Source organism: Xiphias gladius, chromosome 22, assembly GCF_016859285.1.
Source record: "Xiphias gladius isolate SHS-SW01 ecotype Sanya breed wild chromosome 22, ASM1685928v1, whole genome shotgun sequence".
Classification (NCBI taxonomy): Eukaryota; Metazoa; Chordata; class Actinopteri; order Istiophoriformes; family Xiphiidae; genus Xiphias; species Xiphias gladius.
The window spans coordinates 21,960,007-21,987,319 of record NC_053421.1 but is presented as its reverse complement, the minus strand read 5'-3'; the positions used below and the strand labels follow the sequence as shown (position 1 = coordinate 21,987,319).

The window sequence follows — 27,313 nt, the reverse complement described above, 5'->3', positions numbered from 1 at the left end:
GGAATTTGGTCTCCGAGGCATCCTGCTGTGCTTTCACCACTGACAGGTTATTTTTTTTACAAAAACTATTTGTCATAGTAAAAGAATTAATCCCCTGGCAGCCAAAAGCCAGTCATTCTGGCCCATTTAGCATCTGCAAAGTTTGCCTTGACAGAGCCGATGGGCTGTATAATGTATTTGTTTGCTTTCTTCCCCCTTCCTCTCTCCCTCTCTGTTTCATTGACCATGGTCACATTCTTCAGAGGTCTCAGTGATTTCCAAAGGTTTGCCCCGCGCGGTGGTTGGAGCCCGGCCAGCTCCAAACTGCAGTGGGGCTGCAACTGAATGATTCGGACTGGTTGTGGCTGGTTTTATGGGTTGGCATCGTTTGAAACCAGGCCAACGATAATGATGGAGAATCAGCGGTCAAGTGGTTGCAGGTGGTTAGGGAGCAGAATTTAGATTTGTGTTGTTTAGTAAATAGTTCTCTTTTGACATTAGGCAGCTGTCTGTCCCTCTGCGGTTTTTCAGAGGATTCTGGACACAGTTTGCATTGTTTCCATTACTTCCTGTCACATTCCGTGTAAGGCTACATTTAAGCAGCAGGTTTTGATGCTGACTTCCAACCTGTGTCGATACCTGATGATTTTTAGTTCAGACTATAGTGATTCACCTGCTTGTGTCAAACACATTTGGTCAAAGCATGTGTTGTCAAATTCTAAAAGATATGGGGAGTCTCCCTAATCATGAACTGCTTTTTCACTTCTTTGTTGTTGTTTTTGTGTCCCAATTTTTTGCTATAAGTTTTTACAGTCTGAACATTCCAGCACAATTATTAGGGTGCATATCTTTTTTTCATATTCATGTGGTTCCAAGCAGATTTTTAAAAAAATGCAACCCGATCCAGCTTTTAACTGTTCAGACTGATTAAAAAAACATCACATCTGTGTTACATGTGAGACCAAAAAAGGGAGATTGGAACTCTTTGTGCTTTGCTGCTAACAAAACCTGTCTGGCATACAACTCTCATGCACTTCTTTGAACTGGGTCAGTGGGAGAACTTAGCTTAGATACTGTATGGTTTCAGCTGTACGTTTTCCTCATAATTCAGATGTTCTTTTTAGTTTTTTTTTTGTATGTGTGTCTCCATGGCTTCCCCCCATGCTAGTCAGCCCCCTCTTCAATAGGCTGTGGGGGCACGTGGCTGGCAGCAGGAGTGTGTCTGCATTCCGTGAGAGGGGGGAAGTGACCTCAGGTTTCCTGCATGGGGATGGCCAGGTGCTATGGTGTTATTGTGAGGGGTGCAAGACTTCCTCCATGGATGCTTTGTTGGTAAACGTCTGAAACTTGATCCTTTGAGCTAGGGCCCCTGTGGGAGGTAATATGCCCCCCTCACGATCCAGTCATCCTGCCTCACTCAAACTCCCTCCCTTCTCTCTTTCTTTACACTCCCTGTCACAGTGTTCACTCCATGTGAGATTTTATGTAAAGAGAACATAAACTTTATATAGGCAACTAAAGGAGTGTAAAAGGTAACTGACTCTGTGCTAATGGGGTAATTACATTTCTCTGGGATACAATTACAGGTCTGTACCTAGTACTTACCTGCTACTCTCAATGAAAATGCTGTTTTCAAGGAAATACCAAATTATTAGAATGGAATTGCAGATGCCCCATAACTACACACTTACTAGTTTAATACAAACTAATAATGGATTCTGAAAGAATAGGGCTATCCTTTGCCTCAATTGACCTTTCACCTGGCCTACTCCATTTTGTCTTAAGTCTCTGATATATTTATTGCACAATGATATGGGGCCTCTTCTACCTAATCAGTGTTACCTTTATACTTTCTTAGATGAAACAGATGTTGTTTTGGTGCAGGAATCCTGTCGATTCACTGCTGCATCATCACATTCTGTCATGTTATGTACTTGTGCTGAGGAAACGTGTGAGTCACGCTATGACTGTTTCCCTGCACCCTCGCCTAAAGGGAGGAGGGTAGGGTCATGCTCCAACAGAAGTATATGGCATGTACTATTCAGAGGACTTGATGAAAGGAATGCTATGATGAAAAACGTGTAGCAATTACCAATTTCTCCATCATGTGCCGAGCCTGCCTCGGTTTGTTTCTGGGAACAGGATCCCAGATGAACCTGTCTGGATTTCCTTGTAACTCCCTCACTTCTGCTGTGGGTGGAAATATTCTTTGCCAAAAAGTGTGCAAATCGCTCTAAAACTGCTTAATGTTACTATTTGCGCTGTACGTTAGCACCCATAACAGATGTTATCGTGGGAAAACAGCGCATTTATAGACAGCGGATAAATGTCGCAATAGTCCATAAATAAGGATGACAGCTAGGTATATTGTGTCTGCAAACTGGCCTCTAAAACCAACCAAGCGAGTCACATCAAGCAGCAGGGAGAAGGGAGGAATGAGAGGGAAGCACAAATTTAAAGTCTGAGTACAAACTGCAGTGGTTTTTATACAACTGGTAATCTGATGTGTATTAAAGATTCATATAAATAATGGTTATGTTGGGCTGTGGCTAATGGCTGTTATATATATCTTATTGTAAACTCAGTAAAGAATTTAATTCCAAATCCTTGACACTGAGGGACACCCCTACCCGCCTTGGTATCTTTGAACAGAGACTTGAGAACTGAGAAGATTAGCTTCAGTATGGGTAAGTATGCAGTAATCTAACAGCAACCATCTGCCTACATAGCACTGACAGAGTGGTTTTATGTCTATGGGAGCAGCAATGTCGTCATCCTTCCCACTGGATGTTCTTGTACACTGGCTTAATTTGGCAATAATTTGAGACCATGTGGCATGCAGTCCTTAACCACACAGTGATACACAGCAGACCTCAAACAAGGCAACAATGCCTGAGGCTCAAAATGTCACCTTTCAAAACACTGTATACCCCAGAGAGAGTGGGCTGTTAACAAAGTTTTTCTCCACAACAACATGCTAGCAGGACTATGTTCTCATAAGAGATGTCGTGAAATGGTAATTAGGCTTTGGCACTGTATACATGCGTTGTTTGTTCCACCATGCCACTACTGTTTCCCCACCTTCACCCCTTGCTGCTCTGGTAGTTGTGTCTTTATATGGCTAGTAACTTCAGTTTGCCACAGTGCCAACTGCATTAGTGTTGATTGCTTCCCAAACATTAATGGGGTTGGCTCCCACATCTGCAAAGAATGAACCCAGACCGTGACATCATGGCAGAGGAAGTGCAGTCATGAGAGTATGGCTGTATGGCAAGGTGTTGGTGTTTAGTGCATGCACGTTTTTATTCAAATGTGCACAAATGTTCTTTGTGTTGCACAACTGTCCTCCAGGGATGAACCAGAAGGTCCTAACCTGTTGGACTATATGAATAGCTGCTAGTTGTTCAAATTAGATGTGTATTATCTTCTCTCTGATAAATACAGGACTGTTTATTTGGACTGCAGCTGTGACTGAGAGCATTTCCCTTGCTGAAAGTAAACGCTGTTAAAATGCCTGTTCTGCATGATGAAACTAGCGAGTGATCAAGAATGTGACTCATTACCCAGAATGTCTTACACCATCTCTCTCTCATCATCGTTTTATGCCCGCTAGTATTTACAGGCAGAAACACATACACACTTTGTCTCACCCTCACACTTTCGTCTCTATGGCTCTGTTGGAGAGACAATAGTCTCTACATAGGAGACAGGCTGAGACAAGCCAGACTTGCTACATACACTGAGGTGTGGATTAATGTCAGTCATTACTCCGTAAATCGATCTGTATACAGCAATTGTGCCCTTTTCAGAATACACAGAGAACCATGCACTTGGCACTGATTGGGCGCACTTGGCACTAATTTCGAAAGCTGTCAAATTTGCATTGAATAGGAGTAGGGGGCAGGCAGAATGTTTCTTGGCCTCCTTTGCTTCCCTGTCTTGTCTCACCTTCATGGGATACTAACCGGCCCTCATATGGAGCCTTGGAGGAGCCATAAATGGCATAAAATGTCCTTGGTGTGGCTATAAAAGGACATCAGCTCCTCGATGACAAGATGACGGTAATTTACAAAAGGGACTAGTAACAGAGAGCTAAGGAGTGATTTCTTGGCTAAGAGAGTTCAGAGAAAGATTGAAAGGGCTAGATTGAGAGAGGAGTGGCCCGAGCGCACTATTATTGCCCGTGGGCGCATCTGTCAATGGGCTGTCACAGACAGGCGTAATTGAACATAAATGCCCAGTGTATATACTTTAGTGAGTGTGTACCACCTCTCCATCTTGGAAAAAGTCTCTATCAGTGTGGCGAAAATCCAACAACTATTTACCCTTATCACAACAAATGTACACAAGAGAAAGAACATGCTGTGACTCCCCCGAAGCATTCGGCGATAGCTCTTATTCACCTTATGTAATTAAAGTTCTTGAAACTGGTGCAGTGAACCCATTACAGTGAAGTACTGCTTTGTTTGACAGTGTGTTCACAACCAGCAGATCATATTGAACTCAGGATGTTTGTAGTAATCAGACATAACTCAGTCCAGAGGGAGATCAGAGCACTTGCATTCAACACAATTACCAAATGATTCACAGACCTCTAGTACCAGTGAATATGATTGTTGTTGTGCTTCAACTGTTATTTAGTATAATCGTTAGTTGATGGAAGCCCATCTAAATACTAAAACCATCATGGCTGTAGCAAAAAATTTTTCTATTACTCCACTCCAATTGTTATTTCCTGCATTTTTTTCATGTATTTCTTGGACGTTACTGCATCTGAGACGTGATGCAAAAGACAGTCTTATAATGCATATATTCCCATAAAAATGCATTTAGAAATCTCTGCTCTATGGAACTTACTAAGGCTATAAATTACCAATAATGAATTTTACTAACTTTGAATATATTTTCAAATATATTTAATTTTATTGGCTACATGTTCAAGAAAGGCAGTCCTGCGATGCTGCTATTCTCTAGTTCAGCCGTCACCACAGTCACAGCGATTACAAAAACAGTTATGTGCAATCACAAATATATTTTAGTACACACGCAAAAACTTCTGCAACCTGCAGCCATCTAGCACTTCTGTCTCTCTGACACAGCTGAAAAAGCATAGATGGGCACACACAAGAGCAGTTACAGTACAGTAATACATATACAGATGGTAGAGTGAAGTAGAGCAGTGACTTGGTGTACTTTTGTAAGAATTTAATTTCATTTGATGGGGAAAAAAATGACTGGACCTCATTGTCGTCAATGGTGGCTCTAGCCTTACAAGAAATATATTTTTGTGTCTGTGGAAAAGTCTTTCATCCTGCCATTCAAAACCTTTTATCTTCTGGAACATCACTAAAGAAACAACAGACATTTGGCAGTCATGAGTCCTCTGCCAGGTGTGGTCTTCACATCTTGCAGTTAACTGTACTGTGGTGTACTTTATCTTATCTTACCATTAGGAGTTACTGTGTAGTTCTCTGCAGTAATGCCTGGAAATAAAGCCACCTCTGTGATGTTGGAGAAATTATGTGACAGATACAGACCCCCATTACAACTGGCAGCTTGGTGTAGTGTATATGTCTCAGGTATTAAGCCAAACCACCTACAGAGATGGCGCTTGACTACATTAGCAGCATCAAAGTACAAATGTAACACATCTCTGCCACTAATCTACATATAGGCCCAATATAAATGGACATGAACTGTTACATGCTGAGACAACGGGACGCACAAGCAGTTTAAATGGAAGGGAGGCAGCTCAGAGACTGAGATACCATTAAAAAGATTTTCAGATACACCAGATGAACTCTCAGTTTTAAATATAATAGGAAGAGGTGATATTTGTGATCCCGTGAGGAAAGAGAATTCAGATTGTGTTAAATTTTAAAGCCAAACGTTAATTAAGACCAGCTCAGACCTACAATGTAAGATGCTCATTAGCACCAGGGTAAATAGGGTCATAGATTATTCCACCTGACTGAACACTACTAAAAAGTGTACATTGTGTTTACTCCATTCCTCTCAAGTGTCTGGCAAACATCACTAAGTTGTTTTCTTCTTTACTTTTCCTGAGTTCCACCATACGTTTGCAATTCTGTCAGTGCTTTAATGGGCCTAAACATTCAGCTTCAAACAGAACCACATCCAGTGTTGGCAATGGAAATTAGATCAATGGGTAAAATGGGGGCCAGACGGTGAGCAAAGCACAGCAGAGGGCCAATGACACAAGCGCCATGACTTCACCGTGGAAGTATTCAACACCCCCCCTTAAACACCCCCATCCCTCATCCCGTTGCACGCTTCTCAACACTAGTGAGTGGAAAATTTTTAAGGTTTAATGATTACTGAAGAAAGAACGGAAGAAAAAGTGTCCCATAGTATGAGAAGTCATCTGTAATGATGGTCATTGGTCATACCATGTCATGCTTGTGGTGATCGGTCAAGGGAGTATTACAGTGCCTCTGCACAGCACTGTGTATAAGTTTGTGCCATGTAGCTTTTAACCTTCATCTGCTTGTGCCATTGGATTCTCCTAGTCCAATAATCAAGGTAAAGCCATTTATCCTGTGATTTTACAAAATGTGTAACATACATTTACTTTTCTCTTGATTGATGAAGAGACCACGGGGCCATGAAGAGAACCTTGCGCCTTCAAGTATTTTTCTCAGTTTGTGTGTGTCTCTTTTGTGTTCAGCACTGTTCCCACATCCCTCGAGGCCAAGAAAACCCCTATATGGAAAAGAGGAGCGGGATAAAAGCAGAATGAGGTCGAACAAGAGTCGGACGAGAGTTGTGGTTAATAGATCGAAAGCGATTAGCAGGTCTGCTTGAGAAGCAACATAATTCAACCACGTTATCAGTGTTTACCAAAGCACCTGTTTTCACGTTGTCTCTCCATTTAACAACTGCAGCTGGGACTTTGCATTTTATCACTGATAATGAATTGGGTGGGGAAGATGAATGGAGTTTTGCATGGCTGCCCGATAAAGAGATCCCAGTGTGTGACTCTGTGAGATAAGGACCTGACGGATTGCAGCTCTCTCCTGGCAAAGTCGAGAAACTAGCTATAGCATAACTGATCTTACAGCTCTTCTCAAGACTTAAATTAACCTCAGACAAATCCACCTAGATCCATTGTTTACCAATGGGAGTATTGTTTCTTGATACCAGTGCAAATCAGTTTTAGGTGAGTACATGTTTACATCTATATCTACCACTACCAACACCATTCCTCCGCTATGATTGATTTAACATGATTTGCTCATTGCTAGGCCACTACACAATCAAATTCAACTATCATGGCAATGTGCATGGATGCAAAAGATCAAAACACAAATGACAAGCAAGAACTGGTAGTAACACACCAAGGCACAAGGTCTGAACCTAGACTGGAGGACAGCAGAGAAAAGGAGATAAGGGTAGGTGGGTGAGCAACGGTGGGACGTGCAGAGAGGGTGGAGGCAGTCTTGGATACGTGGCAGCATGATTTATGGACACCTTTTAAAGTGAGCTCATTCCAGCCACACGGCCTGTCTGCTAAATTTCAGAGCTGGGACATTCTCCTGGCAGTACGGTGAGGGGGATAAATGACCCCTAGGTCACTAACCTCCGATAGTGTACCGCTCACATATGCACTTCCTGATTTTGCAGCAATTCATCGGTGTGTGTGTGTGTGTGTGTGTGTGTGTGTGTGTGTGTGTGTGTGTGTGTGTGTGTGTGTGTGTGTGTGTGTGTGTGTGTGTGTGTGTGTGTGTGTGTGTGTGTGTGTGTGTGTGTGTGTGTGTGTGTGTGTGTGTTTGGTTTCCAGCAAGCAAAAATGAGCTGCCGGGGTATCAATGAACACGTGACTCACTCCTCAGTAATATATTTGGAGGTCAAACCATAAGGGAGAATGACAAAAGAGGAAAAGGAGGCGGTCCCTCTCTGGGATCATAAAAATTGGGTCAAGAGAGATAGAGAGCTATGTTCCTACAGAGTCCAGCTAGTTTGTTTGTTTTTTTTTTGTTGTTTTTTTTTTTTTTCATTATGCAGAATTATCAGGGGAAATTTATAGTATCTCCAGTGGAGTCTGAATGGAAACTGATTTTTATCATCTTTCACAGTTTAGATCTCTCTCTCTCTCCAGTAGTCTCTAGTAATGATGACATAATTGTTTGTATAAGTAAGGCTTCCATTTTCTGTTCTGCTGGTGAGGAATGAGGACTAAGGAGGGTGGCTTGGCAGTAGTCAGTCCCCGTTTGTCAGTCTGGGTTGAATTCATCATCTGCTCGATGTGTTTGGATTTTTATTACCAAGATCTTGCCACTTTGTTTGAAACTCATTTCCTAAATACGTTAAATTGTTTGATCTTATCAGCTTCATTTATGTGAGCAGAAAATCAAGGGATGTGAATATGTTCAGCAATTACACTCAACGGGAAGTCCCCAGAAAGAGACTTAAACAAACTGTGGGTGTGTGTATGCAGCTGCTCACTGTGTCTGCTCTTCCTGCACAAGTCACCCATTGTCCCCCACTTTGGCTCCCGAGTTTATTTTTTTGTTTGATCTCTATATCTACCCTCAGCTTTGTGTGTTCCCAAGTGCGTGTGCATGCACGATACTGTAGGTGTGTGCCTACTCATGCACGTGGCTGCAGGTGTAACTTTATCCTTCTTCAAGACTTTGTCAGTGTGTTTAGACATAATAGGCCTGTTTTTCATTGTGACTGTGTGTTTGCAAATGTGTGTGAACGTCTTTCTGAGAAGTCCCAGAGATGTCTATGTTTGGGGTAACAGGAAGAAGCACAGTGTGCACACTGGCTTGGACTCCTCCTTGTTATCAACCCCACATTGGTGAAAGGGGTCATTACCCAGTAGGAAATTAACCCACAGTTTTTTCTCACAGTAAATACTGAAGTAAAGGAAGAAGACATTATGTTTTTATGGCAGGAAAACGGAACACAGGGATGTTTCAAGGGTCGAACCACATTATCACTTCTATTTTTACTTCTTTGGTTTTATGCTGTGGGATTTTAAAGTGGGGTGATTTAAAATACACATAAGATAGTATGCAATTAACTGTATGCGCTGGTGCATTGGCATTGCAGGCTCCACTCTAGATACGTCAGGAAGTGTAAAATCATCAACGTAATCTATGTTTAGGATGTATTAATATAATATCCTAGTTCTCTGCTGGGTTCAATGTTTTTTATGGCACAATACATCAGTTTTCTCATTGCCACAGCATCCCTAATAAAACACTGGATTGTGCCCTCAGTCAGCACTGTGCAGGATGAAACAAGAGCTAAACGTCACTGCCAAGAGGTTTATGGTCCAAGGGAATGAGGGCACTGTTTACACGTTGCCATAGAGATGTGCCTGAGAAGGGAAAAAATGGCTGCATATACTGGAAATGACTTCTAAGATATTCATCACAGTCATTTCACATTTGGCAGCCCCCCCCTGGTTTTCTGAGCCAATGGTTTTTTTTTTGTTTTTTTTTTTTTTCTTCATACGAACCCGTCTTCCTGGGGTTACAGAGTCAAAAAGGAAGAGAGGTGGGTTTTTTGGTCTGCTGCGGTTGTGGGAGCTTCATGCAGCTGTTGTTAAGAATGTGGATCGTTCTTGCTGCTTATAATGTATGATACTCATGAAAGCCCTCTGCACACAGTGATTGGAAACATCCACCTGCTTACAACAACATGCTGAATATTCATGTCTGGGGATGTTGGGATGTATGTTTAAAATAAATAAATAAAAAGCCCGCTTGTCTGAACATTAACCTCATGGTCAGGTGCCATCACTGAAGCCACGAGCCACGAGCCTGAATGAGTTATAAATAATTGCTTGCAGTTGTGGGTGTGTACTGCACAGTTGTCTGTGGCTTAGATTGCTGAGTGTGCAGTCTGTGAAACCTTAGTTCAGCTCCTTGATGTCCTGGATAGTTGTGCTGACTCAGCAACACGAGGAGACCACCTGGGACTGACCAGGAGTCTGCAGGAGCCATTTTTTTTTGTTTTTGGTTCACAGTTAGCCTTGGTGTTCAATACCTGGTGGTTAACATTTTTAGTTAAATTGATGAGGCAGCCATTATCCTCATGGTTACTGGGCTTTCACGACTTTTTAGTTATTTTTGTCCAGTAGATTTTAAATCATATAATTAGTTAAGTAGGAATTTTAAACAGTGTAGGATTATACTGTAACCAGGATTAATTGAATTTGCATTCAAAATGCAAAGGTAATCAGCCGAGCTAATGAGACAGTTATTTTTCTTTCTTACAACTACGAAGTTATATATTTAGATACATATTTTTAGTTTTTGAGACCTGTCTTACGATGAAATGAGAGTGAAATTCCTCATTTTCCCCTTATGGAGCACAAGAGAAACTGATGAAGACAACTGACAGTATTTGGACTTATCAAGGCCACAAAGCTGTACAACACACACTTCTACCAAAGTTAAACAATAAAGACACAGCCATAGCTGACAGACAAGAAAAAGAGAGAAACCCATGACCAATTTTCTATCATATCAAAAAGCAGGGTCAACAAAGTCAAAGCAGCCTCAATATCCTCTGTGATCAGATTTTATGATACAAAACTCCATAACAGCTCAAAGCCACGTGCATGAAATCCATATTAGGACCTGTGTAATTCAAATGAGGCGAAACTGGCCCCTAAATCTTTGGGCTCCAGCAGTTTAAAGCATTTTGTTTTATTTACAGGAGCAGCCCAGATGTAATTTTCCATTGTGATGACTTGGGAGACATTTGCTGTGTCTGCCTGGCCATGTAGCAAAGGCACAAAGACACAGACAGCGGTTGATATTTCTGGTTGTCCATACTGCAAAAGAAGGGCTCTTTCAGTTCTCCCTCTGGAGGTTTGACTTGTGCAAACAACATCCTCTCCTGGGGCTTGCAAACCAGTGACTGAATCATCCAGCTTGCAAGTGAAAGTACCCAAACCACACTACACATACTTCTCATTCTCTTCAATTTTGAATGGAGACAGGGTCATGGTACACCTGATATGCAAGGCACGGTGTTTTAAAATAAAATTCAAACGATGCGCAGGTCCAGAGTCCTCAACAAAACAAAGCAGGTGTCAAAATTCAGATGGGTCTTTACTAAATACGGCAGGCTTCAGATTTCAAAGGGCTGGCCTATCCCTTGGATCACAGGGCTGAGAATGACAGGGAGGATGTGAATATATCAGGATAGTGACTAAGATAGCCATTTTTGGTCACAACTCTGCCCTGGGAAACTCTGAAATAAAGGGGTTTCTGGAATAAATGGCTGTGTTTCTTCATAGAGAAATAATATACACTGTCTCTCCTATGGCTGTGCCGAAAGAACAACCCTTTCCAACTTTACTGTTACCCTGAGATTTGTCAGAGCTTTAGGATTTTTTACAGTATATAGTGTGCTAATTTTTGTGAGAGTAGACTTTTGTTCAGCAGGCATCAGCTTTTAATATTTTTGTCGAATACTGGCTGTTTACACATTATTTGTAACTCCACTGTTTCTGCATTCCTTACCTTCCTATCCTCTCACCACACTGTTTACCCAAAGTATCCAAAAATCAGCTAGCAGACTGTCAAGATTTTTTTTTTTTTTGTGTGCTTGCTTTCAAGATTTGCTTTCTCTTTTCTCACTGTCGCTCCAGTTTTCCCTCTGCCATCTAAACATTTACCGGCAAATACCAGATACAGAGAAAGAAAAAAAAAAAAAAAAAGACAAACTTTCTTGCATTCTCCGGGCAGTGACTCTCTAAAACGTCCACTGGCACACAGGAGTTGACTGCATAGTTTCCCCAATGCAAACCAGATGTGAAGCACTAATGTATGGCAGCATTTTTTTCTCTTCAAAGGAAGACAAATGTAGGCCAAAAATCTAGTCTTTTGGCCATCCGCACAAAGTGATATAAAAATAAATTCAGATTCATTCCTGAGTTCCAAACTTTCCCTCATGGTGGTTGGGACAGTACTGTATGATTTAGAGTAATTGCGATGTTATTGTTTGGTGTTGGTGCAGTATTGTGGAACATTGGGATTGAGACAGGCTTGTGGAAGGGGACAGATGAGATGCGACAATTGCATTTTCAGCTGCCTTTCTCTTCAGAAAGTTCCATGCAGTCGTTCTTGCTAGCACGTCTTCAAGTCTCACGTGTGCCAAGTAAGTGTCAGATTATAACAATATTGTGTTTGAAGTATAACTAAACAGACATCAGTGGAAGATGTTCTATGCTTTTGTTTATCTTTTGTACACAAAATCACTGTGTCCAATCCACAAGTTTTGACATACAGTTCCTTCGGACCAGCTGCTATTTACTCATAGCTTTTCCTCAAATGCTGCAGTGTGTACCACACAACAGGTTCAAGGCTAATATTAAAAGACATCAAGTCATATCCCCACACTTGCATGGTCATTAAAAGTTGCCAAGAAGGGACAAATTACAAAGGCCGTGGTGACATTTTCTGCTGCAGGTAGTCATTTCCCTCCTTTATGTTTATGATGTCGGCTTTGATTTGAGCCCTCTGTCACCTCCCACTCCACACCAGCCGGTGTTTAAATGCTCAGGGACAATAACAGGTTAGCGTTCCTGTGTCTGGTCCTACAGCCTCTTTTCTACCCTCAAGTCTGACCCAGGCTCCCACAGAGGAGTAGTCTCAGGTGCCCCCACGCCCACCCCCACTCACCCCTACTCCCCTCCGCCCTGCCACAACGCGTTCACTGATGTTCTTCAAAGAAACTCCGTAGACGAAATTGTTCTCTGTAGCTTCCTGCGTATGTAGGCTCCTGTAGTGTCCTGAAAATGTGGGTGGCCCAGATTCGCCTCTAAGGGAAGGCAGGGAGAGGATAAAAATGACTACACTCATACCAGAGCCACTGGTTGTTTACCAATAGCATCTCAACAGTGGCTGAATGCAGACCCCAGAGTACAAACTCTGATGACCACAGATTGCTCAAAGCCTTAAATATCATGTTTGCAATTTAGTTTTTCTGGTTAGGAATCCGTGTCACAACTACATTACATAGCATGGTCTTTAACTAAAATTAAATTGTACAGTATTGTACTATATTGTTTGCTACCTTCAGGTAAGCAAAATTCTTTATTATTTGAATTTATTTATTTTAGTATTTCCATAACCAGTACTTGTAAGCTCGTTTAAATAAGAACATCTGTTTATGAATGGGCTGTAGACATTATCTCTCCTTCATGAGCAATTTCCTCCTCTTCCTGTGATAAGATTCATTGCCTCAGTGTGTCCTTTCGATTACTGGACTTCATTTATCTGATCTGGTGAAAGCCAGCAAGAGCAGCGCACCAACCATTTGACTAATATATAACAAATATGTAAGTGTCCGACTCTTGTGTTGTTTTATTGCAACCTGAATGGTTTTGACCACTTTAGTCATTGCTCATGAAAACAATTAGTCATGATGATGTGATTTAGCTTGTGGAGTGACTAGTCTCTGAGAATATGTGGATCTGGAAGCTTCTCCTAAAGGACCTGACCTCAGTTGCCAGTCCCTTGAAGAAAATCATGTATGTAATCCCTCTGACATTGTGTCATAAACATAAGTTCTGAGCCATTAAAAAGTCTTTTGCCTTCTTCAGGCCTCTTGCCTTTTTGTATTAGTCACCAAATGGAAAGTCTTCCAGGGTCATGAGGTGCTGGAATAAATAAGATCAGACTACATCTCCTTCAGGTTCCTTTCAAGTGGACACTGGACTAAGACACAAATGAATGTGTTTTTGATATTTTACTTTATTTTTGATATTCCCAACCAGGCCATCAAATGATATATTTAAGTGTCCAGTGCTGTTCTTTTTCCCCATCTCAAACCCAGCCAAGGACCTTTACTGAGTCTGGAAGATGTCCAGGCACCAGACAGAGCACAATGTGATGGCATGTTTTTATCCACAAGCAGCTGTTTCACTTTTCCTCTAATTTGATGTAAGATTTAAGATCCTTCTCCAGCATTAATTTGCCTCTAAATCTCACTTTCTTCAGTTTTTTCCCCCTTTTTCTGTTAGATTTCTTCTCTGTTCTTTCATCACTCTCTCAGGGACCTATATAAAAGGAAACAGAGCCATGTGTACTTACAGGGGACTTGCTTAACAGCACACTCCTTCTGCTGGTGTGTGAGTCTATTTGCTGCCAAAAGATCCAGACAGTTAAAGGTGATCAAGTGGCTTTTGTAGCTGCTACTTTTTTAAGTAAATAAGACCTTACTATTCACAGTAAAATCCACACTTGTTAAAGTATCCACTTGGACATAAATGTAAACAAGTCACAATGGATCTATGAACACAGACATAATACATAGAGCGGTTGCTCTCGTATTGAAGTGGTTTCTTTTTGTCTCCTTGACTGTGTTCCTTTTAGACCTCATACATCAGCATAGCCACAACCTTTGTTTTCCACTTGGCAATAAACTGACCCATTTTAAAATCATCTGCCAAGGCATCATTGGCAGACTGGGATGCTATTTCCACCACCACTCGTGTTGTGTTATCAGGGTGGATACAGTTGAGCCACTTCCACTCTTGACTTTTTTTATGTTGGAGATATGACATTACCATATTGGCCATGCAATAGTGAAGCCACAAAATGTGTTTTTCTGTTGTTAAGAAGAAAAAAAAAAAAACGGACACAGTTGTTGTCCCTTATTGACATGCTTTCAACAAGTGACAAAAGCAACAGCTGCTCCACTCCATTTTAGGATTTATGGAAAATTCTTAACATCTGGATTAGAATAAGGCTTAATTTAATAATTTAATTTACAAAACTGAAAAAGGTGCCCAAAGCATTGAAAAACCAACCTTAGTATCACTGTCTAACTTTGTCTTCTGGAAATATTTTGTGCCAACCCTTGAGCCAGAAGTTATATTTCATGTTTTCCCATTTGCCTTTTAAGATAGTCAGTGATATGTGTACATGTGTTTTTGAATGTTTGATTTGTGTATGTATACTGCGAAGTCATTGAGGGCCCTAAACACCTGTTGACTAGTGTATATAATTGGTGTGTTTTCACAGAGATTAACCCTTGTCCCAAGGTCAAATTTTCATTGTTAGCCCTGCCTTTAGCAGCACTGACTCTCTCTCACACACACACACACACACACACACACACACACACACACACACACACACACACACACACACACACACACACACACACACACACACACACACACTGAGCCGCAATAGGTGTCTTTGGCCCTTTAACCAGTCATTTAGAGATAATCTGTTTTTCATGACATTCCAACCCTCATTAACACTTTAAATACAATTCTTAAAATGTAACCATGCTTTTTTTTCCTAATTAGTCTATAAATAGGATTGTGACCTTTTCTCCCCTAGCGTAAGTTAGAACTTAATAGCAGTGAGAGAAATTAGAAAGGAGACATACAGTAGTTTTGGGGGGGGGGTTGGTCATTTTGCTTGTGCAAGACACATCTGCTCGCCGCATTCAAGATGATCTCTCCCCTCCGCTGATGTAACACCATGTCAAGTGCTTTGCCTACTGTTAGTAAAACAGATATTTTACAAGCAGATTCTTCTAATAAAAGGCAGGGAAGAGGGGAAGAACTGGAAGGCTCACCCCTAGCAGGTTGTGCGGACTGCTCATTTGGAATCAACCAGAGCGTAAGCAAAGTTTGGGCTGGGGATTAACAGGCCTGTCTGTGGGACTGGACCGGGCAGGGTATCTGCTAGCCCTCCAGTAACCAACCGTGACTATGTTGCCCAGCAACAGCATACACTCTGCTTGTTTGCATTGGTCCGCTGCTCTGTGGTGTCTCACAATTGGCCCTGAACCTCACACCCTTATGTCAATCAGGAAGGGTTGTGATGAATAGCAGAATGCAGCCTTGGCATTCCTCCCCTATCTTATAACCGGATGTGTGACAACAAACGAAAAGTAGATGCAAGGTTCATCACATTTCATAATGCTAAAGATTTGTACGGAATGAATACCAAGCTGAGATTTTTGGTTTTCATCAATCCTTAATGGTGGGTCTAAAAATGTAACATTTGTCCTTTTAAAATTAAATTAAAAGAGTTATTTTGTCTCCTTGGGAGCATGTGCAGAGTTTTGGCCTGAGGTTGGTGTGAGAGGAATAATCACAGAATGCCCAAAAAACAGAAAGGGTTCTGTGCTTTTATGGCAATCCGCACATTAGTTTTTTAATTATTTCTTATGTGAAAGTGGAAATTTTGTTGTTGTGATGATGGTGCTACAAGGCAAGCGTAAAGGGGTCTCGCAAACATTAGGGCTCATCCTATGAGAACCATGTACATGTACTGCTAATTTCATGTAACACTGGCCATCCGTTTTGGAGATATCTTGCTTTGAACAGACTGATCAATTTCTGCAGAGTCGTTCACACTGACGCATATAGTTGTATTTAAGATATATTTTAGTCGCTCAGATAAACTCACTCTGGATCATTAAAGAGAATGAAATGTACTGTTGCCAATATTAAACAACAATCCCTACTTTGTGCTGCAGTACTATAATTAAACTCATTACAATATTTCTGGACCATTGTCCTGTGTGGAGACAGTGGTGATTTACTTGAAGCCCACACTTTTCCCAGGGCGCTGAACTCAGTCACAGCTTTGGTATTTGGGAACGTTATTAACCCAGAGTGAGGTTCTTAGTCATTGGGTCCTGGGCAAGGAAGAGATGGACCTTTGCCGAGAAGCTAGCATATACAGTAGTACATACAAAGCTCTGTGAGAACTGGCCTCTGGAATGGAGTTCGCTGTGATCCAGATCCAAGTCTTGTCTTCTCTTCTCTTCTCTTCTCTTCAATTTGGGATAGTGGGTTTCGGGTCAGCAGTTTCTGCATGCAGTCACGTCTTAGTCCATCACCCGGGGGGTCAGTGTGTTGACGTCAGGCCCCTCTCTGTGAGAGCTTGTACCGTGAAGAGTTCATTCCAGGCTCTGCATTGGCCGCTCAAATACTGATATTGAAGTGAATGTTCCTGAAAGGGAAACACTACGAGACCTGGAAGTCAAAACAAGACCTTTTACTGATTTGTAACGTAATAATATTTATGTATCAGGCCTTTACAATTGAGCATCACGTTCCCATCTGTGCTTTAGTACTTAATCATATGCTGGCCACTGACACTATCAGGCCCCACACTAGAGCATAATTTGGTGGATTTTGCCCCGATTCACCGATTCATGTTCGTGATTCGAGTCTGGTCTGAACCAATTATCTGTCAGAATGATCCTGTAGTTCAAAGGGGTTTTCAGACATACAGTAACCTTAATTTTACTGACTGGATCAGAGTCTCTCAAATGAATTGAAATCCTATGGTGTGAAAGGAGCTGTGGAGGAAAATCCTGTTGTGTGAAAGCAACAGCAATGGAATATTGAGCAGAAACCCACAATGGCCAGTGAGAGTGAGCTGACTGGGAAACGTGACCGCATATGATGTTTTTCTACCCAGCACTGACAGTAGCCTTCGTACAAGCCCAGAGCACAGTCATATTAATATGGAACGGCAGTGGAAGGTCAGAGAATGTATAAAAGTGACTGCATTTCTAACTGGAAGGGCAGTCAGAGAGTGCAGACCTCTGCCAAGGCCAATGTCAACAACCTTACACCAGACTTCAGAGAAAAAAATGCAAATTTATAGTAAATTATCCGGATCTGGCCCAAAATTTAATGGGTTCTCCATTAAACCAATTTTGGTGCAACTCAATTCAGTACTTTTTGCGTAATCCTGCTGACAAACAGACACGGGTGAAAACATAACCTCCGTGATGGAGGTAATGATAACTGGTTTCACTCTCCCATCCACCTGTGTACAAATAATAATAATAATGACAGCTTGTAGCAGCTGCTTGCACTAGCACCGTTTGAGACTAACAATAAAACTTTATCTCCCACTTACCTCCAGCTCGCACTGCAAAATGTGTAAACCATGCTGATTCTGTCTTCTCAGCCATGACTTCATCCACAGTTTTTTTTTTTTTTTTTCTCGTATTTTGTTTTTTGGTGCAAAACATAGCACACACAAGTGCAACCAGCTGACGACGACGGTCTGCCTCCATGTTTGTTTTTCACGTTTGATCATCCAAGTTTCTGTGAGATCCCAAGTCCCTGGAATCGCCACTCTGAAATCGTTTCATAAAAACCCACACCTCACTGGAGACCATAAAAACACATTTAGAGCGGGAGACAAGCCAAGGCTGCATGGGGCTGTAGTAGTGGGGGGATAATGCAATCAGGAAAACTCTGGGTCATCAATCTCAGGTACATGGATGTTGGCTAGTTAGACTGTCAGAGAACATACTGTATGTATTTCTACCCATCTGAGAAAGTTTCATGACCTACTTTCTGCAGATTTTTAGTTAATAGTTATGCGGATAACATAAATGAATTGTGGCAGAGCAATAAACAGCTGCCTGGTTTTCTTTGAAAATTAAAGGTGACATCAGACTACATAGCACTGCCTTTCCGGCTTTGTGAGTCATGCCTCGTCTCGTTCCTGTACCTGGCAAGCAAAGGCAGCACCTACCTACCTGGCACTGCAGATAACATTAAGGTCATCGTGCTCATTTTCAGCTCCATGCTTTGTTCACCTAATCTTGACATCGGGGTTATGTGGGCTGATGGCGACGTCGCTGGATGTATAGAAAATTGATGTAAAATCAGGGGCTTGCCAGTTCAGCACCTTGCTGTAAATTACACAGGCAAACCCCGGCTGCTTATTCTGGTATTTTGCCATAACCTCCAGATGAATAGTATAATGTGAGACATGAGACACTTAAAATATATCCATTCAGACGTTAGAGTGATATGGCAGTCTAGTGATGAAAGCCAGTGCATACACATGGCTGCAGAACTGTCAAGCATTTGCACTTTCTAATTTATGTCCTAAGGTTGTTGAAGGGGGCTGAGAGTGCCTCTCCAGTTGGGGGAAATAGTGTCGAACTGTGGTGATGAACTTTCTCACCCCGACTCATTAAGAGCTTTTGTCTCGCAAAGAGCTGAGACAGATGAAACATGAGAGTCTGGGACTAATGTTTTCTTTCATGATAGATCCTGTGTGATCTGGCTTTTATTCTTTGTTCCTTTTTTTTGTGTCACCCTTTGTTTTTGTGTGGGAGCGTGTGTGTGTGTGTGTGTGTGTGTGTGTGTGTGTGTGTGTGTGTGTTTGTGTGCCTCCTAAATGCTTTGTGTGTGTTCTGCTTGAGCGCTTTCATAAGTAGATGTGTGTGTGTGTGTGTGTGTGTGTGTGTGTGTGTGAGAGAGTAAGACAGGCAGCACGGGACCAGTTTGAAGTTTGATTGATTATTATATCATAGGTGATTATTATTGCTGGGTGCTGAGAATGAAAATCAGGTGAATAGCCAGCGGTGCACCCTGCCAGAGGGCTGTATCACTTATCGCTGGGCTTTCCTCCAGCCATGCTGTAATGTTTTGGCAACCTGATATTGTTGCCATAATGCCCTCACACTATTATTCTGTCACTTTGTTGTGTGCTCAGTCATGATCAAGGGGCCTGTTGCTCGGTGAAAACCATGTGACACTCCTGTATCTGTATAAGCATGTTACTGTAGTTTGCATCTTTAGGCTGAAAGGAAGCCACTTGTTAGGGAGTCGTGTACAGACAGCTTCAAGTGTCTGCTCTTTTGACACACACAAACACTCACAAATGCTTCACAGGCTTTCGCCCATGCTTTACCCACGAATAGATTTTTGCCTCATAAATATTCACGTGTGTATGTTGTGTGGGCTTCACATGCACTAATTTACTTCCACTTAGTCATACAAGAGGTTGCTCAAATTATCTTGAGTTCGCAGATTCGAGCAGTTGACAGCGACAGGAAGGAGTTTGGTAGTTACTGAAAGAAAGCAAAGTGACAGCTCCCTCTCTTGCCCCCTCCCTTTGCTCACACAACACTTTCATCACACACTACTAAAAGTTAATAGGCATTTTGTACTGCCTCTCTTGACTCCCTCTCTTTTCCTTTTGTCTCTCTTCTTCCACTTGCTCCCTCTTGCACTGCGTGTTTTGTTTGAGCTCAGCTTCATTGCTGGTACAAGCCAAAGTATTTACAATATAAATACTGGCAGTGAAAGTCTATACTGATGTCAAACTGCCATACCAGAAAAGATGACTGAATCATTCCTCAAGACTCTCCCTCCTTTTCTATATACTACTCCGTCTTGTCCTCTCCTCTCTCTTCTTATTGTTTCCTTTCCATATGTTGGAATTTTCTATTTTAAGATGTTGCCGTCTTCTTTCTGTTTTTTCAGACTTGCAGAAATTACAATGGCTGACCGTTTCGACTGTGACAATTGCAAAGAATCCCTGTACGGCCGCAAGTACATCCAGTCAGATGATAGCCCCTACTGCATCCCCTGTTACGACAGCCTGTTCTCGAATACATGCGATGAGTGTAAAGAACTGATCGGCCATGATGCAAGGGTAAGGCATCCATTATGACATGATCAGACACGAAATCCGCTATCTGCTGCACAACAACAGTATCAAGTGAAGTACATACAGAATTTCAATGGAAAGATATTTTTTTTTATTAAAAAACAAAACAAAAAACATTAAGACCTGTGCCTAGATATCTTTGGTAGCATTTATTTTCTATAATATATATACACTGGAATGATTCCCATGCTGTAAGCAACAAAGATGAACAAAGCACATCAAAGGAACTACCTTTAGTAGCTTTAAGTCTTTTTTTTTAATCATGTTTTGATGTGGCTTTGGATAGCTCAAACAGAAGTTATGTCATGTTAATGATGCATAATTCATGGGGAATGAGGCGTGTTATATATATTTTGTGTGGCAAGACACAGCAAAGGCTAATTTAACATACAATTATACAGGCAATTTCCACTAAATCCACATAAGCCAACAGGCTAATTTTGGCGAAGACTGTAAAAATGCAGTATGAGGGAATGTCTCCTTCTTCCCCGTAATCAAGTTAAAATTTAATCTTCCCTTAATGGAAAACACTAACATGAAGCAGATCATTTAAGACCGACATACGCTACGTAGTGGAGTTCATAGAATGGGGCATGCTTCGACGCGTAGCAGTTTGCTTAGCTAAGGTGGCCTATGAGTTGTCAACACCCTCATGGGCAGTGGACGATAAATAAAGCAAGCATTGTCTTGGCTCAGTGCCCCGTAGACAGTCGTTTCACTCCCACCCTTGTAAAACCTTTTTAAACAGAAGCATGCAAATAAAATACAATATGTGCAGTTAACCGTACACTTGTTACAGTGTATGCAGACAATATATGTGTCAGTTTGAGCCAGAACAATCCCAGACTCCTCTCTGCTCCTGTTGTAACCAAAAACCTTTTTGTTGGTGTTTATACTTGCAGTCTTTCCCATATTTGCTTCCTCTCACAATTCTGAAACCTTAAAACACATAGGAGATACACGTTTCAGAGGAAACCCATCATAATTACGGTGATTACATTTCAGTGATGTATTTGTAACTGTATGAAATGATGTCCAGCATCCTTGTTTTCTCCTTCTGTTCTGCTGCCAGGAGCTCTTTTATGAGGACCGGCATTATCATGAGCACTGCTTCCGCTGTTTCCGCTGCGATCGCTCGCTGGCAGATGAACCCTTCACCAGCCAGGATGATGCATTACTCTGCAATGACTGCTACTGTAATGAGTTCTCCTCCAAGTGTGTAGCCTGCGACAAGATTGTGATGCCAGGTAAAGGTGGGGACAGGGATGTTGTAAGATATTTGTGCACATGGGCTGGAGTGTTCAGATTTGCAGCGTAGGGCTCATTTAATTCGTGCTCTCTGAATTACACTTTTTTCCAACAATTGAATGACTTTTTGTGTAAGGATTATTCCTTCAGTAGAGGTTTGAGAAATATTGTTCTGGCTAGACTGTTACCCGATTAAAAATAAAATAAAATGAGAGAGTGAGTAAGTTGTAAAGTATCTTGCACGTAGTGCATTAGGCAGTGCCATATCTTGTGGAACTTTACTCACCCACTAAGCATTAGTCTCATTTCCAACATTTGATTTTCCATCTAGTGTATAAATTCAAATTTTAGAAACGCAAATGACTTTGGAAAATGATGACATGTGAAACTTAAGGAAGCAGGGACAAATGAAAAGTATAAAGTAACAGATCGGGAAGATATAGGAAAGAGGTTTCAGAAAAAAGTGGAAGCCAAGTAACAGACAAAGACGAGGGACCACTAGCACCCAGGGCTGCATATGATAGAGTAATTGCCAATCTGCTTGACTTGTTGTCTGTGAGCCAGATCCCCGGGGCTGGCGGGCTGCCAGCAGACTGATGATAACAAGAGATAAGCAAGTCAGTTATTCCAGCGTCCCTATAGCAGCTTACGCAGCCCCCAAAAAGCAGCAAATAATTCCCGGAAGTTGTGACATTCCCCTTTATTTCCACTGTAAGTAATCTAATTTTTTCTTGCAAAGACCATACATTTACAATACAGCATTTAGTATAAGTTAGGCCCAAGTGAGCCACCTTGAGAAGTAAAGATTGTTATTAGGCCAGATAGAATTAAATAGTATTTGCACATCACTGTATCATCAGTATTGTTGTGTGTGATAAAATTAGGAAGACTTTTATCCAGTTGTGCTGCATTTCTGAAGAGTAAAAACTTTCCTCTAACAATCGAACTTACAGTTACTGGATATCATTTGTCATCCTACAAAAACACACACCCTCAAAAACAAAAATACACACTTATGTTTGTTTGATAACTCGCTGCTAGGCTGAAGTTTAGGAATTACAGTCATTTATATACATAGTCCCGCATTTTCAGAGGCTGAAAAATAATTGGCCAACTGATTGACAATCAGTTTCGTGGCCAGGTGTGGTACTGTTCCCTCATTATTTCATGACAAATTAAGCAGGTAAAAGGTCTGGAGTTGATTTCAAGTGTTGAATTTGCATTTGGTAGCGGTTCATGGGAACTCTCAATATCAAAATGCAGTCCATTGCAAATGGAGGCCATCATTAGACTGAAAAAACAAAACAAAACCTTTCAGAAAGATACCAGAAACTTTAGGAGTGGCCAAATCAACGATTTTGTCCATTCTTAAAAACACAAATGCACTGGCGAGCTCAACAACAAAGGTCTGGAAGACCGCAAAAGACAGCTAAAGTGGATGATCACAGAATTATTTCGTTTGTGAAGAAAAAACCCCTTCGCAACATCAAGCCAGGTCAAGAACATTATCATGGAGGCAGGCGTATCATTGTCAAAGTCTACAATCAAGAGACGCCTTCATGAATGTAAATACAGATGGTTTACCACAAGTTGCAAACCACTGGTAACAAGCAAGATTAGAGATTAGACTTTGCCAGAAAACATCTATAAAATCCTGTCCGGTTCTGGGACAAGATTCTTTGGACAGATGAAACAAGATTAAACCCTACCACAATGATGGGAAGACAAGAGTATGGAGAAGGAAAGGAACAGCTCATGATCCGAAGCACCACATCATCTGTCAAACATGCTAGAGGCATAGTTATGGCATGGGCATGTACGGCTGCCAGTGGAACTGGCTCACGGGTGTTTATCGGTGATGAGACTGCTGATAGAAGTAGCAGGATGAATTCTGAAGTGTATAGGGCCGTACTATCTGCTGAGGTTCAGCCAAATGCTGCAAAACTGATTCACAGTACAGATGACTAATGATCCTAAACATACTGCAAAAGCAACCCAAGACCTTCTCAAGGCAAAGACATGGGATTTTTTTCAATGGCCAAGTTGGTCTCCTGTCTTCAACCCAATTGAGCATGTTTTTCACTTTTTGAAGACAAAAGTGAGCGCGGTAAGGCCCACAAACAAGCAGCAACTGAAGGCGGCTGCAGTAAAGGCCTGGTAAAGCATCTCAAGCGATGAAACTCAGCATTTGGTGATGTCCATGGTTCCAGACTTCTGGCAGTCATTGACTGCAAAGGATTTTCACCCAAGTATTAAAAATAATCCTTATATTTATAGTTATGTTGGTTTGTCCAATTACTTTTATAGCCTCTGAAAATGAGGGACTATGTATAAAAACGGCTGTAATTACTGAAATGGTTAACATGATATTTTTGTTAAACCCCTACAGTCTACACAAGATTGTGTCACTGTCCAGGCTGAAACAATTTATTATTTATTATTTAAGTAGAAAAAATATACAGCATTGAGTGAAACCACCTGCTTGAGAGACACACTTAAAACCTATACAAAACCTATACAGTCTGTAGCAGCAGTGTACATATGAGTAAACAGTACAAGGAAAAGCGGCTTTGCATGCAGCTGTAGTTGAGATACTTGAATTGTACAGATTGAGGTACTCAGATTGACTAGACAAAATTAATGAAATACTTTATGGGCATTGCAGAACTTCCATGGTGTACAAATCCTGTTTTCTGTGAAGAGATCTTGTGTTCAAATGCTTGTGAAATTGGTCCCAATTATTAGAAGCAGTTTGTTTTGGATTTCAGCTTGTTCACATTTTTGTATTTGCAAAATACTCATACCTAAACGCTAATATTGTCCTCAATGAGCCAGTGTATTTCCTGTGAGCTTATAACCTGGAATGTTTTTGAAGGGGATTTTTGTCTTTTTGATTAGAGAACACCACAGTACACAGCCTGGAGCAGGGAAACATTAGCCATCTGCAGACAGCAGGGGTACAAAATGTCAGCCCCACACAAACCACTGTGACACCAAAGAATAAACCAACTAGTCAAAAAAAAACAACTCAACAGCCAAGGGATAGAAGGTGGATTGGTTGGGGACACAGAGAAGAAAATGGCATTATTCCTTTTCTTGTACTGCCTGCAGCCAGTTTCCAGCAGTAGGAAAGAAGTACGGGGCCTGTGGTGTTGTGCTTTAAAATAAAATAAATCTTACTGAAACAAAACAAGATTTATATGCCTTCGTGCAGTTTAAGTGTTCTGTTTCATAGTTCAATAAAATTACCACCAAAAAATGACAAAATGGTCCTGTGAAAGACAGTAAAAGATTCATTCTATACAAATCAGTAAAGTCTCCCTCTGCTCTCTGTCATTCTTTCCGTCCTCCTTTTCCTGTCCTCTCTCTTTCTCTCTGTTAGGTACGAGGAAGTTGGAGTATGCAGGCTCTACATGGCATGAGGGCTGCTTCATCTGTCATAGTTGCGAACAGCCGATCGGTTCGAAGTCCTTCATTCCTGACAAGGATGAGCACTACTGCGTGTCCTGCTATGAGGACAAGTTTGCTCCCCGCTGCACACGCTGTAAAAAGGTCGGTAAAGTTATCAAATAACTGTAATAATTGTTAGTTGAATTCCCACTGAGAAGCCGTGCAAACACATGGGAGACACGAGTAAGATTAATCCTGGGGCTGCAGGAATGTGCACGGGAATAGATTCTAGAAGTGAATTAAAAGGACCTCCACATGACCTCTGACCTGTCTCGTTTTCAGACCCTGGCTAAAGGGGGTGTGACCTACCGGGATGAGCCGTGGCATAAGGAGTGTTTTGTGTGCACCAGCTGTAAGACGCAGCTGGCGGGTCAACACTTCACCTCCCGAGACGACAGCCCTTACTGCCTCAAGTGCTTTGGCAGCCTGTACGCCAAGAAGTGCGAGGCCTGCAGCAAACCCATCACAGGCAAGACTGCGTCATTGTTTTGTAACTAGAAAAGTCATATTATCGAATTATGATTGTTTGCAAATATTATGATGAATACTCTAAAGATTGGCAGCCGCATGTTGGACTTTACATGGTGTGATTTACTGAAAATATTACTCAAAATATTGAGGTTGTCATTAGTGCATAGAGGAGACTGCTTTTTAGCACGTAAGCAGTTAAGTGATGATGCACAGCTTTTTTTCCGGCTCAATTCAAGGAAAGTAAAGATTTAATGGAAACGTTTATTTATTTTCTAAGTACTACAGATGTGAGAGGGATTTTTTTAAACTTATTTTTGCGAGGCTTGATATAGAGTTTAATCTCCGTCTGATTGTTTTTCTGTCCCAGGTTTTGGAGGAGGAAAGTACATCTCATTTGAGGATCGTCAGTGGCACCAGCCATGCTTCACCTGCTCCCAGTGCTCCGTTTCACTGGTGGGCGCCGGCTTCTTCCCTGACGGTGACAGGATCCTGTGCCGCGACTGCCACAGCAACCTATAGAGCTATTCACAATATTCTCACCCTTCCCTTGACTTACCTTACACCCTTTGTCACAGCATTTCAAGAACCCCGAGTCATTACCGAGGAAGGTAACGCAGGCTAACAAATGCTGCCTCTCAGGTCATTTTTATATCAAGACGTCAGTTCCTCATTGTCCATGTCTGGATCAGATTTTCATCCAGGAGCTAGTGCACAAAATCCTGTGTTGATGCTGCATTGTTTGCATGAACCACCACAAAGATTTCCACTTTAACCAAAAAGCTCACTATTTTGTGAAACAAACTTTATGGAGTGCCTTAAGAATAACATTTCTTAGATGTTATGTACTATTAAACCAAATAAATGCAAAATGCTAGTCACTTTGCAAGAAATTCCCTCATATTTTATATAAATAAGTTGCCACTTCAGGTATAGGTCAGGCTCTGAAGAGAAGACACAGAACACTGATACAGTATAGAACAGAAACCTTACAGTCTGTATTTTCAAAGTATGTGGGAGTTACTGTTTTAACGCTCTTATAACTGCAGTTTTATCATTTTGAATGTTGCTTTTTCTCACGTGTCATTTATCTTTCTATAATGTATGTCTTGCGTTATGCGTCTTGAACAAGTTACTGTATATAATGAGAAAGAAGGAGGTGTTACACTGTTGTAAGAAGTGGCAAAAAAAATTAGACCAATTTAAAAAACAAAAAAAAACAAACTGAAATGTCAGAAAGTAAAAACAGGAGGAAAATTTAGAAAAAAATGGTTATGCTTTCAGTGAGGCAGTCAGTTTATGATAGTCATGAGTAGTAAAGTCATTTGCACTTTGGATAAGATATTGCTACCATGTAATGTGCACATAAAAACACAATTCAAGGACATGGCGCAAGACACAGAAACCCCTTTTAATGTTATGTATCTGCTTGTGGAACTTTGCAATGACACTTATTTTACGTAATGTTTCATCATATTTCTGTCTTTTTCATTTGTTGTAATGAATCTTTTTTTTTTATCAACTTTGCTCAAAGAGCCAGCATTTATAACCCAAAAGAAGCTGAAATGAAATGCATTACCATTGTGTATTGCAGGAGTATGCATGTCTTCATCTGCCATGATATGCCACAGTAATCATTTTGTTACTGTTAACGCTGTTAGTGTTTTGTTATTCATTGTTAGTTTTTAACTTTTATGTGAAAAATTATTAAAAAAAAC

General features: G+C 41.2%; 1 protein-coding gene across 1 annotated transcript in view; it reads left to right on the top strand.

The window, feature by feature from the left end:
- fhl3a (four and a half LIM domains 3a) overlaps positions 1-26,805 on the top strand; it is a 30,251-nt gene extending 3,446 nt beyond the window's left edge. Inside the window, exons 2-6 of the mRNA XM_040118536.1 lie at positions 20,243-20,414; positions 21,502-21,676; positions 25,060-25,229; positions 25,410-25,596; positions 25,966-26,805. Of these exons, the coding sequence (XP_039974470.1) occupies positions 20,259-20,414; positions 21,502-21,676; positions 25,060-25,229; positions 25,410-25,596; positions 25,966-26,117 (840 nt within the window). The 5' untranslated portion in view covers positions 20,243-20,258 and the 3' untranslated portion in view covers positions 26,118-26,805. The remainder of the gene's footprint in view (positions 1-20,242; positions 20,415-21,501; positions 21,677-25,059; positions 25,230-25,409; positions 25,597-25,965) is intronic.
- The last annotated feature ends 508 nt before the right edge of the window (positions 26,806-27,313 follow it).